Below are 14,794 nucleotides of genomic sequence, written 5' to 3' on the forward strand. Positions count from 1 at the left end.
AGAGGAGCAGGTTGGTGTGTGAGGTTGAGCTTCCCCGCTCTGGCGCGTCTCTGCTCCTCCGGCTGAAATGGGATTTGTGCGTTCCGAGTGGACACCGACCGGCTCCTGCGCTCCTGCTTCTGTCCGCCTTCTAGTCTCCTTCAGCCGGGGAAACCCTGCAGCGCAAGTGTGAGCGCTTACATCCGCACCGAACAGCGTCTCTCTCCCTCCCTGTGAAGCCCGTTTGTTTCCCGACGCTTCATTTATGGACTAAAGAAGCTCCGAGTGAGCGTGTTTGTAATTTCCGTTCACACAGCTGAAGATGGAGACGATGATGGAGAGGGAGTGCAGCGCGCTGGGGGGGCTTTTCCAGACTGTCATTGGAGACATGAAGGTAACGCGAAAAAGACGCGATTGTTCCACCTGATCCTGGTGGTTAACATCTGTGTTACACACATCTGATGTTTAAGGCAGGGCGGCTGCTGCAGAGGCTTCTGATCTGCAGACCCTGTTGCACAAAACCAGAGAAAAGCGTTCCGCCTGTGCTGGAGATTTTAGCGACATCATTAATTTTCTAATTAGCCCGAAGTGGGAGTTGAGCGCAGTCTGCTGGTTCTTAATGTTCAGCATCTGATCGCCTGCAGCTTTCTCCAGCAAATGACTGTAGCATGTAAACCAAGCTTCATCCCGGTAACCAAACACAGCTGCAGGCTACTAATGCATCGGAGGGATGAATGACACTGTTGCAGTGACACTGCAGGAGATAAACACACAATGAAGTGCAAAATGCTCGGTGTCCTCCCCGAGCTTCACAGAAAAAATCACACTCCCGGGGTTTTGATTGCCACAGGGGTGCGACTGCTGGGATGGGCTGCTTTAACAAAACAAACAAACAAACAAAAAACATTTCAGATATATTTCTAAATCAATCTCGTCTGTAAGAGCTGCCAGAATTGTTGTGCCAGATAAAACATTTCAGTCTCAGGCATGAAATAGTGACAGAGCTCGATTTGTTGGAAATTCAACAGCTTTGCTCAAACCTTTTAAAAATGGCTGCTTTCATTTGTTCCAGCTTTTAAAATGTGAACATTTGCTTGTCTTTGTTCTAATTGTTGCTTTTAACTGGGTATTTATGGCTGAATTTTCCACCTTTCTGTGTCAAACACGTCATTGATTAATTGAGGAAATAAATGGCAGCTTAATGACAGTGAACTGAGTCATTAGCTGCATTTTCCCTGAGCAAGAACACAATCAGTTATGGAGACCCGATGGCTGTAACTGGGGTGTTCTGTTGTAACGTTCGTGGGGCTTTAGTGTTTGCATGTCCACCAAACTGACCCATATTTAATTTGAATGGCAGGTTGTAACTGGCAGACACCCATCAATTGCCATACACATGTAGCACATACACTGTAGGAAAGACGCAAGCTACTCATGAGCAAATGGCAACGCAATCAGACAGCAACAAGCCATAATGACCGACACTAATATGAGCTGCCATATGTTAGCCAGAGGACAGAAGTAAATTAATAGCAGCACTTTGTGTAATAATCAGTATATGCAGATGAGAAGTGGTTAATTGTAGATGAACTCTGGTGACAAACCAGTAAAATAGCAGCAGTACGTTACAGAGAACTGACTTCCCATCAGCCCCTCCATCCTGGGTCCTGCTGCGCCAGGCTGGCTGTGGTTCAGGATTTATGAGTTTTATTGAGTCAGATTATCTCTTTGAGAAAAAGATCTGTTTTCCAAAATAGACCTGAAGACATGAAGCATTCAAATTCAAATTCAAATTTTATTTGTCACGTACACAGTCATACACAGTACGATATGTAGTGAAATGCTTGGACAACTGCTCGTGACCTAAAGAAAACAAAAAAGGAAAAGGCTATGAATAAGAAAGGAAATAAATATGAAAAATTAAAAAGGGTAAATTTAACTAGGAAGGAATAAAATATAAATTAAGGTTAAAAATGAAATAACTGTACAACACAGATTAGAATGAAGGGTAAATTTAACTGGGAAGAATAAGATAAAGATAAATATATAAATTAAAGTTGAAAATAAAATAACTGTACAACAAAATACACAATACACAATATAGAACTATATAAGAATGTATGAAGAAATCTAAATATAAATAAATATATACACAATAACAGCAGCTGTACAAGTATTAACCGGAAATGAAGAATGTAGTGACCAGTGTTGTGCAATCCACATTATGTCCTGTGCAGTGCAAATATGCTTAAAGTGATTTAAGTGATGAAGTGAAAACAATGTCCAGAATGTCCAGTGTGTGTAAGAACCATATGTGTGGGTCAGTACTGTGTGGTGGTGTGATTGAGAGACCGTATCGCCTGCAGGAAGAAGCTCCTCCTCAGTCTCTCTGTGTTGGTCTTCAGGGAGCGGAATCGCTTTCCTGACCTCAGCAGAGAGAACAGTCTGTTGTTGGGATGGCTGAGGTCCTTCACGATCTTCCTGGCCTTGGTCCAGCACCGCCTGCTGTAGATTGAGTGCAGGTCAGGGAGCTCGGAGCGGATGGTGCGCTCAGCTGACCGCACAACCCTCTGTAGAGCTCGTCTGTCCTGCATGGTGCTGTTTCCGAACCAGGTTAAGATGTTTCCCGCCAGGATGCTCTCTATGGTGCACGAGTAAAAGTTCCTGAGCACCTTGGAGGGCAGTTGGAAGTCTCTCAAGCGTCTGAGGTGGTAGAGACGCTGTCGGGCCTTTTTCACCACGGTGTTGATGTGACAGGACCATGACAGGTCCTGCGTGATGTGAACTCCGAGGTATTTGAAGCTGTCCACTCTCTCCACTGGGCACTCGTTGATGACAGGGGTCTGGTAGTTCCTCTCCTGCTTAGTGCTGAAGTCCACTATCAGCTCCTTTGTCTTTTCTGATAAACACACGGTGAGCGTGAGGACACGGCACAGCTAAGACCAGATATTAACAAAATGAGTTTTATTAACAAAGCCAGTTATGAGTCCAGCTAATATCTTCAGTCTGTTTTCATTCTATAGTTTGATGCTTATCTGAATTGGATGTTGAATATGGAGCTCCTGATGAGTCAAACTGTGTATTATTTTGTAAAAGTCAGCATCACTGTCTTTGGGTAAAGTAACAACAGGACAGTCAGAGGTAGAGTAAACAAACAAAGCCACAGATCTCAGTCTTTTCTACATTTAAAGGAACAGTTTATTTAAGAACTGAGGCATTTTTTTTTGTAACCTTTGACAACACTCAGTAAATATTTGGCAACTTAGAAGACCTCCTGCTGTTATTTAGAAAGCCAAAGCTTAGGATTTCAGCTGCTTGGAGTCCTTCTTTTTTGTATTTTTGGTTCAGATGTTTTCACTGTGAGGCAAGTCTGGACTTCAGGATTCAGTTCAGTTTTATTTATAAAGCGCCAAATCACCACAGCAGTCGCCTCAAGCCGCTGACAGTATTAGGATGCTGTTGATTAACAACACTCGTTGTGTATTCTTTCCTTGTTGTTGTGCCAATACCTGTGCATATTATTCAGCATTAGTGGGGCCTTCACTGATGTGCAAGTTACAAGGAATTACCTCCAGTTTGTTCATGTAAGTAGGCAGTCTTCTTCTGGAGTCCCGCAGGGTTCTGTGCTAGGACCACGCTTCCTTTAGTTGCATTGTTATGCAGATGATACCCGACTCTATCTATCCATGAAGCCAGATCAATTAGTTGAACTGCTGGAATGTTTTAAGGACCTGACTTCTAATTTCTCATTTCTAAATTGAGATAAACCTGAGTTTATTGTACTCATGATCTGATATTAATTGAGTGCTATAAAAATAAAACAGAAATAAATGACCTTTGTCACAGGTCATAATGCAGTGCTGTGGTGAAGATCAGAGATTTCTGCAGATTCTCTGATATAACTCACAAATTATTTACTTTATGTTACATTAAAACATGTTAACGATCGACTCTTAGCTTCTTAGGGAGGCTCCTTGGAAAGTAAATAAATAAAAGGAATTAATTGTGAGATATTTCACCAGATTTTTCAAATCTCATATTAAATTAAAAATGAGTCCATTCCATAGTTTTTATATTTGTAATGTTTTCAGTTTAATATGGCTTTTAAATGGTTTGTAACAAGTTGAAGTTTCTGTTTGTTAACATTTACAAGGTTTTCTGGTACAACATGTACGTCTTACCTTCCCCTACTGTAACAGTGAGGTCCTGGCCCCTTTGTAAATTAGTCTCTGGTTCACAAAGCTCTTTAATGCGGGGTTCACACTACACAATGCTGTTGTTTAAGAAGATGTCAGATCAGGTAATTAGAGTGGGAGACAAATGACAGACTATGCGTTGGTCCCCTGACAAGTCGTAGCTTGCACATTTTTCACAACCTGAGTGATATCACCAGAAAGTGGTGCCGGCGAAGCACCACAAAGATGGTGGCAAACGTGCTGTGTTGGCATGGAAAAGCGCTTTGGATGCCCGTAGTGTGGATATGTTTTAAAAGTCTGAAGCCAAATGTATTCTTAGGTCATGGTGAACAGTCCAAGGTGCAGCACTGATTGTTGTCAGCCATATGCTAGATTAGATAAAACGGTCATCAGTCGTTTACAGACCCGACTCCTGACATCTTCAGGCTGTTTTCCTGCTGATATCATGTAGCTGGGACCTGACCCAAGCCAATGAATCAATGCAATTGGTTGATTTATTTATTTTTTTCAATTAAGATTTGTAATGCACTGTTTTCCTGCAAAGGTTCTGACATCATGAGCACCTAATAATACACACGAAAGTTAAAGATACTTTATTCTCATTTTTATCTTAATTGCTGAATTATCGTCATCATCCACCGCCGTTTGGATCAGACATGTGAGTCACAGATGGTCAAAGGTTTCCTTTTGTTAGTGTAAATGTGTGTGGGTGGAAATGGCTTCCACTCTGTCAGTGGGGAGACTCCAGTCTCCTGCGTTTCATTGTCTTTTACATGCAGACGTTTTGTCTGCGTGTTTGTGTTTGTGGTGTGCCCGGCCTGATGAAAGCCTCCCGACTCCCTCTGTCATACTTTGTGTTAACATGTAAAGTGATCGCTTTTGTATTGCTTTTAAAGTGATGCTGGATTCCTGTCACCTGGTCCTCAAACATTTGGAAGCTTTGAAGGTTTCATGTTGTAAGTTCTTCCTCTTGTAAGAATGATTTTGATACACACCATGAAAGACTGACTGTTTACGGACTGCTGGGAAAAGCACATGTCGAGAACTTTTAGTGTGGTTTTACTTTTTCAGTTGTTCATGGCACTGTTTGGCTTTAGGTGTCATGTAACTGCGCTCATGAGATTGACCTCCTACCCTCATTTTATTAAGATGAGGGCATGAAACAAGCATTGTGGCCTCTTTTCACTTCACTCATATCCTCCCTTCAAAATATTTCACGCTCAGTTTGTTATGATGTGCTTAGCATGTTGTATACATGCAAAAGGTTTCCTGCATCGTGCTGTATGACTGTGAGGGTGTTTGGCAGCGTGCAGTCCATCATCTCCACATCACTGTGCTGTTTAAATGGAAGCAGACACATAACTGTTGATCCGTTTAAGTCGAACCGATCTGGATGTTTTTCCCTGGAGGAGAAACGGCTTCATCCTCTCATACTGTGAGCTGCTTGACTCTGAGCTGCGTGTGCCTTTAAACTTTCATTGTGCGTTCGCATTATGAACGGACAGTGAACTGTGGGTTTAGATAGTTTCTTTGACGTGCTTCGTGCAGCATATTTATGGTGTTAAAGATGGATTAAGCCTGATTTGTCTGATTTTTCTCTGGGTACTCCAGCTTCCTCCCACAGTCCAAGTACATGCAGTTAGTGGGGTTGGGTTAATTGATGCTTCTAAGTTGTCCATAGGTGTAAATGTTAATGTGAATGGTTGTCTGTCTTTATGTGTTAGCCCTGTTATAGATTGGCGAGCTGTCCAGCGTGGGACATTTACCCCGCCACCCTGAAGTGGATGGATTATATAACAGAGACAAAGATGTGTGTTAGCATCTAGCAGACATAAATGTCCCAAACTTCTGTTTGAATGCTTTGTTGTTGTACTTCTGTAGTGTGTGAATCAAGCGTTGTGGGATGTGCACTGTGCCTTTTGGAGGTTGTTGACGTAGCTCCTTTGTAGATACTAAACTGCTCTTACTCTCAGACATGCCCAGGATTGCCTCATTGTATAGCATTGATCTTACCTTATGACATTTTTATATCATGTAAAAAATTTTACCAGTATTTTCATGCATATTGTGATACATCACAGACCTAATGACACCAAACCAACACAAAAGACAAACAATGTAACTAGCTAGCAGTAGTGTTTCCATCAGCTGTGGTAACATAACTTCTGCTGGTTGGAAATAAGCTTGTAATCCTTTTCCTACATTTTGCTTCCAATGAGGCAGCTATTGAGGGTAAGCATGAACGCATGAACGTGCTTATATGCTCAAAGCAGCGAGTATTGAGGAAGTATGTGATTTAAAATGCAGCAGGTTCTTTGTCTGTCTAATGAATATGCTCCATTATTTGCTTTGTATACACTCGCTGAGCCCGTCTGTGGTTGTTTGCTGGAAATGATGGGTTGTTTTTAATATGTGGGTAGAGGAGAGACTCAGTCATGCAGCCTGAATGAAAAGTAAAGGAAGTCAGAAAGTACGCGGAGCTCCAGAGTAATGTGACCGTTTTCCACTTTTTAATGCCAAACAATTTATTTACATTGGATGTCAGATGAATATCATCCTTTCTAAACAAAACTGATCAACTCTATGTTCACATAAACCAAAGCAATACTAATAAAATGAAGATGGTTAAATCTTGTTTTGTCTGAAGAATCTTAAATAAGAGCACAGTTGTATAAAACACAAGTAATCAAAGTGGTTTTTACTGATTAAGCTACTAGATCGAAGTATTTCATGTTAAAACTCCTGTTAGGTTAGCTGATGGTTTTAAATCCCTGACAGCAGTGAGCTTCCCAAACAGGATAATGCAGATCCAAGCCCACAGGAGCAGCTCATAGGGCAGAAGAAGACTTTGACCGAGCCTCCAGGAGTTTCCTCCTGCGTGTCTTTTTAATAAATGGATGTGAGTCAATCCGGGACATTCTTTAAAAAGGACGTCAGACATTAATGAGAGTGCAAGGCCATTATCAACTCATTAGTTTCCCCTCCATCTCATTTTGAAGTTGCTGCTAACGTGTTTTACAGCATTTACCTCAGGGCAGCAATTAAACAAGACGGGCACATAAAGAAACAAACTGGAGCCATTAGACCACTGGGTGGGGACATATTAGGGATATGTGGGTGTGTGTGACGCATAAAGTATATGAGTGCATTTATATATATTTGTTAAGTCAGACATCAAATGAAAGATCGGACAAAAAATAAATGCTATAAAATAATCCTTATCCTCCTATATACTGTAGATATAAACATGCATGCTTACATCCGTACCCACACCTACATCTATAAATGTAAATATTCAGGAATATTATATATATGCATAATGTCATGATTAATCACTCCCAGACTTAATCAGACGGAGCCGATCCAGAGCGGGACAAAAAAACAGACCTCGAGGAGGGAGTCGGTTTTATCAGGTGGAAAATGGTCGATTCATTTTGGCATTGTATGTTATAGAAGAAGTCAGCGACCTGGTGACCTGTGCATGCTGCCCACCCCCTGTGGTTCCCAAATCAGTCCTGACTCAGTGACCTTTAATCGGGTTGAAACAGAGGTGGTTGGTCGTTTGGTTTGGTACCTGCGTGGCACTTTTCTACTCAGCCGAGCGCTCACCCAGTCACACACACATTCATTCAGTGCTTTGATCTAACATGATTTCTAACATTCACACTGCAAGCAATTCATTAGGAGCAACTTGAGCTTCAGTATCTTTCCTGAGGGTATTTCAGCATGCGGACTTGAGGAATCTGGGATTAATCCATTGACTTTCCAGTTGGTAGACGACCCATTCCTGAGCTAGAGTCACCCCAAGTTTGGTGTGCATGTGTGTATATTTGTTCACCAAAGATATATGAGGTAGTACTCCTGTTCGAAAGATGTCCCGTGAACGATTACACCAGAACCAGCAGCAGGTGAGGAGTGTGCTTCTATCCCGTGATCACGGAGGTTGGACCCGCTGCAGTCCAGGGTGATGGAGTTGGAATTCACTGGGCTGATTACTCAGTTATATAAACTTTAAGAAGTAAAACCTTTAAGACAGTGGTTCGCATACACAAACGCACACACGCACTGATTAGCAAGTAGACACAACTCTCTCCACCCAACAACCTCAGATAAACTAAGACTGAACATTAATGTTGTGATGACATCAGTGTGTAAAGTGTTTTTTGCTACTAAACAACAAGGCTTTCATGTGTGAGAGAGGGAGTGTAAGTAATGGACATGAGCACATTCGCTTGATGCTATGAGCACATTCGCTTGATGCTAATTGCCATTTGTCTTGAACTGAAGCCTTAATCACCTCAGACCTATAATAAGCCTGGTCTCTTTCTGCAGCGGGCTGCTGGTTAGACTGGTCTGTGAGTCAGGATTGTCATGGAAACATCACGGACAAAGCTGCAGCATTGACTTTGGTTCTTTGGCCAAATGGGTCACTTTGTTTTATTGTAGTGGTGCTGACATTGACTCGTGGGGAGTGAACTCTTGGCTGGCATCTGATTTAATTAAATGTAGGTACTACTACTGAAAATCAGCATAATAAAAACATATAAACAGCAGTAGCAGCACCCTTTGTGCTTATCCTGTAACACAGAAATGAAAGACACTCATTTGCTTTTGTATTTTTCGGAGACTTGAAGAAGATCGAATCAGTGTGGCACATATATTGTGTGCAGATGCAAATCTGCTACCACCTGCCAGCGTAACGTTAACAAAGGAAATTAGGGCTGACATATCCACCATACAGTATTCAATTCAGTTTTATTCATACAGCACCAAATCATAACAAGAGTCTCCTCAAGGCGCTTTATATTGTAAGGTAGGTCCTACAATAATACATTCAGAGAAAAACCCAACAATCATATGACCCCCTATGAGCAAGCACTTTGGCAACAGTGGGAAGGAAAAACTCCCTTTTAACAGGAAGAAACCTCCAGCAGAACCAGGCTCAGGGAGGGGCGGGGCCATCTGCTGTGATTGGTTGGGGAGAGAGAAGGAAGACAGGATAAAGGCTGTATCCCAATTCAGGGTCTGCAGCCTTAAAGTACGCAGCCTTAATGGTCCACCAGGGCCGCGTACTCAAAGACCGCTAAGGCCGGAAGTGCGAGGCTTGTGAAATGGGACGGTCTAGCCTCTGTTGCGCTGCCCAGGTTGCCTAGCAACCATGATACTAACAGCTGGAAACGTGTCATACAGCTGTGTTTGACAGAAATGAAGGAGAAAATCTTTTGTTCATTTGTTTGTTTCTACATGAGCTTTGATCATTCTCTGTAAGATTAAGCTCAGCTATTGAACGGCGTATATTTTAAAGTAAAGGCTTTAAAACCAAGTTAGTACAAACGTCACTAATGTCACATGACTTTGCAGACATGTGGCCAACAGTAATGTTTAATGTTCTTCGTTATTAAACATTTGCACATAAATAAGTGACATAATATTCAGTACTTACTTAAAGTTTACTCTTCGGCTGCCCCTCATCCGCCGTTTTTTTTTTTTTTTTTTTTCAGGCAAAATTATCCACACCCACCGCCGCGCTATGCATTCTGGGATATGTTGGGCAACGAAGTCTACACTGCCACAGCCTTAAAATTCAGGGAAATGAAGGACGCATTTGAGGGCCGCATTTCGAGCAGCCTTTGAATTGGGACAGCGTTCGTCGCGCCGCTGTGACGTAATCGGCCTTGAAATGCGGCCTTTAAGGCTGCAGACCCTGAGTTGGGATGCAGCCAAAGACATGTTGTGGAAGATTGGTTGGTTGTCCAGTTTGTGCCTGTATAAAATGATATAAATGCAGAGAAACATGTCTGAGGTAATTTTGCAGTAGTGTCATCAGAAAGAACTCAGTCACCTGCAGCGTGTGTTGCAGAGACTGAATTAAAGTTGCGATTAACATTTTGTGCAGTCTGTATGTGAAGGATGGGCATAACTTCCAATTTGACATAAACACCTTAAACCTCCATTTTTTATTTTTTTATTTTTTTTTTACATTTTTTTTATTTATTTATTTTTTGTAATAGCCGGTTTAGGACAACTCCCAGATACAGAAAGATATCTGGGAGTTGTTGTGTAGACATCTATGGATAAATTAACTGAGCTCTCACTTGATTTATGACCTTAGCAATCAGGCTGATGAGCATTAATTCCACCTGTTTTTGAAGAAACATAGATTCAGAACTGGGGAAAAACCAGCTTATTCTCAGTAGCTAATAGCTTGAAATTTAAGTCTTTAGCCAATAAGCGCGCAACGTCCCTCAGGTTCACAGTTTGATAGGTCTGTTGGGCGGATCTATGTTTATCTAGCTTTCAGCATAAAGAAATATCTATTAGGTGAAGCAACCTTGTGTTTTCTGTCATCTACCTGCCTGATATTTCGCCTGTATGATGTCCCCAGTTTAAATTGTGAGTGATCTCTGTGGACGAGGTAGCAGTCCTTACACAGAAACATTAAAGAAGCAGAAAGACTCAAGCAAGGATTGTATGGTTTGAAGCTCTTGCAGGTGTTCACAGAGCCATACAAAAAACAGAGGGATGGATTCCTGAAGGACCAGCATGCTGCTGCCACCTTTGGTTGTTGCCACGGTGACAATTTATGTCGTCAGTGACTGATGGATGCAGCGACCCTGGCCTCGCCTGTGTGTCCAAGAGGAGATAGAGAGAATGCAATGAGGTGTGGGCGTGTGTGCGTGCACAGCGTTAGAGAGAGGAAAGGATGAATGAGTAGGAAAGAGCTGGAAGAGGACATGACAGTGCATATGATAAATGTGTGTGTGAGGAGGGGGGGTGAGGAAGAGGGGGAGAAAGGGAGGAAATATGCAGGTGTTGAATATGGATGAAAGGAAACAAAGAAAACAAACATGTGACACAGAAACTGTGTGTGAGATTGGGTGAGGATGCACGCACATGTGATCCTCCCCTCCTCACACACATCCTTCTCTGTGTGAAGCCCCTCTGCAGCCACCGGTGCTCCGGCAGCAGGGTTGCCATGGTAATGTAATCCAGGCAATGACGCTCGGCATCTCTCTCACAATCAGAGGAAGGCTGAACACACCCAGCTCAGCTGCACCGTGAGAAGAGCAGTGGGAGCAAAAAAAGGAGGGGGGGGGCAGCACCCACAAAGTGCAGCCGAGAGGTGGAGGCGTGCCGGCTCTCCACAGGATCACAGGGTGGAAACGTTCACGGTCTTTATGTACGGCTCCTGTGCCGTGCATTCGTTTAGTGAGTTATTGGATGTTCTGGCTCATTCGGACCACTTCCTGTGCAGAAGTAAGCGACACCGTCTTAAAGCCTTGTGTTGCCTTCCTAATGATGGAGGTCAGATAGAAGCAGTCTGTAAAAACACAAGACACATGAACCATTGAGTCAAATGTACCAAATCTATAAAATGAAATTCAAAAAATGAGAATAGAGTTTACATTGTTGGTAGTTTTGCTGTATTTTGGACTGCAGTGTTCCCCTGTGGAGATCCTTCGGGTTAGTGCAATCAAAAATAGTGAAAGAACCAAATACGTTTTGTATGGGTTCAGGTCGCCCGACACTTTAATGAAGTCTGGGATAAAAGCTTAGTGGCTGAAGGTGTGTGCATACCTTTCTTGTATATTTTACTACATTGTGATACTAATAATGCACTATGCAATGATAAAGCATCACAACATAATATATCAGTAGGATTTTGAAATTTGGTGACAGTATTCTGTCTAGACAACCAAACCCTGTGAGGGAAGACGGCTCAGATCTGTCGCTGCAGTTTAAAAAGAAAGAAGCTCCACCCGTCCTGAAGGCATCAGGAGACTCCTCCTGACATTAGAAGCGTAGCCTGGTTTGTCTCGCTGTGGTTGGCTGCAGTGGCTCGGTGTTTCCCTCCATGCGGCCTACTTTCTGAACACGCATCCGTCGCAGCGACTGGCTGCTCAGTCCTGCTACACCCAGGCAGCAGACCTACTGTATTTGCATGCCTGGGGGCGCTTGTTTGGCCTCCTCCTAGATGGGTGGGTGGTTGGAGGGAGATATGGATCGGTCGTATTGATCTGTCTCCTTGTTGTCTGTTTGTTAACTGCTGTGTCTGATTCTCAGGATTTATGTGTTTGGAGCCTGAAGAGGCGTGCGTGGGTTTTGAGTTTGGTTGAGTTATCTGTATATTTATATTTAACAGATAACCCAGACTGTGGGACCTTTGGGTGAAGAACAACTGTATGATAATGAGTATGTCTGCAATAGAGATCTCATTAATCTCATCCCCATCATTTCTATTGACACACTGACTTGATACGTTGGGTTTATAGCACTGCTGTCTCTGGCTTTAAGTGCTGATTGGTCTTAATTGAATACGTTTCTTTTGTCAAAGCTTCATTTTTTTTAAATTAAAGCTGCAAAATGTAAGACAAAAAATCTTCCCCACATTTTTTGCTTTCACTGATATAAAACTGTGGATTATCTGATATTTTCCTCATAATTTTCTTTCTTTTTCCTTCAGGGCAGTTACCCCGTCTGGGATGACTTCATCAGCAAGGCCAGCAAACTACAGTCACAGCTAAGGTAAAAATGCTTATTACATGTCGTAACATGTTTATTTACAAAAGACCAAATAAAGGGTTTAAAAATGACTTACTTGAGGGGAAAAGAAGAGCGAGAGGTTGAGCCACTGGCATAGGCCCGGCCCACATCTTCAGACGCCCCGAGTCTGTCATCAGAGACGGCACCTAGAACTCAGAGACGCAGATCACACAGGAGCCGAGCAATGACAGGAGACGGGGTGACACACAGCAGGAGATTGAAGGGTTTTCTCCAGCCTGGCTCCTGTAACGACAGCATCAAAGAACTGAAAATAACACGCAAGCGAACAAGTGAAGAAAACACAAATATACAAAAAACGCACCAGAGACAAAAAGTAAAAAATAAAGCAGGAAATCCTGCAAAACATGCAAGTCTCAATTCATGCAATCATGCAATAAAGTGCAGAGTACTGATGAATGTGTCACTATCTTATCTGTTCAACGTGTTTGATCAGCTTCCTGAAAACAGCGATTGTGTTCAGTGCAGAAGTTGCTCTTGTTGTGTTGCTCTGAGAGCATTTACACGAACTTTCTCAGAATCGGTCCAGTAGCACCAAACTGTGGCTTCTCATTGGTTTATGAAGAAGGTTATTTAGTTTCAGAAATGCAAAACTTTTGGGTCTCTGTATCCTTATTGAGCTGTTTTATATTGATTATTTATACATAGAGAATCATATTCATTGCTGTTTTAACCTTAAGATAAAAGGAAGCGTACCCACATCCTGAGAGTGTGCATAACCTGAGCTCCTGAACATCCAATCAGTCTGCTTCATTAGGTGTCTAAATGTCAGGCTCACCTCTCCTGTCACCTCATCCCTGACGTCCTGACACGCACGCACGGCTGAAGGTTGCCACCATCAATAGAAACATGTACACACACAGACCACAAAAACCACACACTTGAGCCTTGACAAAGTCTCCACACGTACATGTTTACTCACTTACACTTTTCAGCCATTAACCAACCAGCAATGACTGCCTTCACATACACTGTGTACACACACACACACACACACACACACACACACACACACACAAACAACTCAATTAACCTTCTGTGGCTGACAGAGATTAATGATGCCACCATAAAGTCATTATCAGCGAGATGGATCAGCACTGAGCCTCCAGAGATTCTGTCCTGGGACAGAGGTCATCAGAGGTCAAAGCTGATTGCTAATGACTCGATCCTTCGTCCTCTTCCTCACCCTGCATCTATTCTGTGGGGGGATTGTCTCAGTGTTTCAAAGGTGCAGAATTATGAATTTGCACATTTGAAATAGTTTCTCTCCCTGATGATGAGTCAGAGCATATGTCGCATTTTAAGACTGATTACTTGAGTTCAAAGTGCTGCGCCTGATTTGAATTTAGAAAGACGGGGAGCTTTGTTGCTACAGATCAGCTGAGTGATGACATGATATTAAAAACACAAAGAACAAATCAAATGAGTTTAACATAATTTTTTTCCAATAAAAAATTAAAAAGCCAGCAAGAAAGAAATAATGAATAGAAACGTCTTTTTCTGTGTTTCTACTTCCTGTTTTGTGTCTTCCAGGACGACGGTTGTCGCTGTAGCAGCCTTCCTGGATGCCTTTCAGAAGGTGGCCGACCTGGCAACTAACAGCCGAGGTAAGATGGGGACGAGGTCCAGCCCTTATGGGGACCAAAGTCCTGGTCCTGGTAGCAGGCACACTGTCAGGAGGATAGTACTTAAAGAATCGAGTGAACAGAGTCAGGTGCAGCTGCTGGTTATCGTAGTAAAGATGTCGGTAAGAGTACTGGTCGTATTTCTTACCGTATCCATTAGCTATTTGTTCAGTTCTCTGACATTCATCATTGTGGCTCTTTGGGGCCTTTAATCAAACCATAATGTTGTTAGAGAGCACAGTGCAGATATAACCTGCAGGGAACAGGGTGTGCTTGTAGAAGGACTGACAGCAGCAGCTTTGGCTTGTTGCATATAAAAGAGAGACGAGTGCAGTGGATGCTGTTTTATATGTACGGTCACCTGGACCAAGTGATGCTTACTATCATATTATGTGTTGTGTTTGTAATTTCTGCTGTGCCTCTTGGTCAGGT

General features: G+C 42.6%; 1 protein-coding gene across 2 annotated transcripts in view; it reads left to right on the plus strand.

The window, feature by feature from the left end:
* Nucleotides 1-289: 289 nt before the first annotated feature.
* LOC146609134 (protein MTSS 1-like) overlaps nucleotides 290-14,794 on the plus strand; it is a 64,981-nt gene continuing 50,476 nt past the window's right edge. For both annotated transcript variants that reach the window (XM_085345956.1, XM_085345957.1), the window contains exons 1-3: nucleotides 290-373; nucleotides 12,640-12,701; nucleotides 14,271-14,344. In XM_085345956.1, coding sequence (XP_085202082.1) covers nucleotides 302-373; nucleotides 12,640-12,701; nucleotides 14,271-14,344 — 208 coding nt within the window. In that variant the 5' untranslated portion in view covers nucleotides 290-301. The remainder of the gene's footprint in view (nucleotides 374-12,639; nucleotides 12,702-14,270; nucleotides 14,345-14,794) is intronic.

Source organism: Diplotaxodon limnothrissa, linkage group LG22, assembly GCF_057381915.1.
Source record: "Diplotaxodon limnothrissa isolate DT_005_m linkage group LG22, D_limnothrissa_male_GT1.1, whole genome shotgun sequence".
NCBI lineage: Eukaryota > Metazoa > Chordata > Actinopteri > Cichliformes > Cichlidae > Diplotaxodon > Diplotaxodon limnothrissa.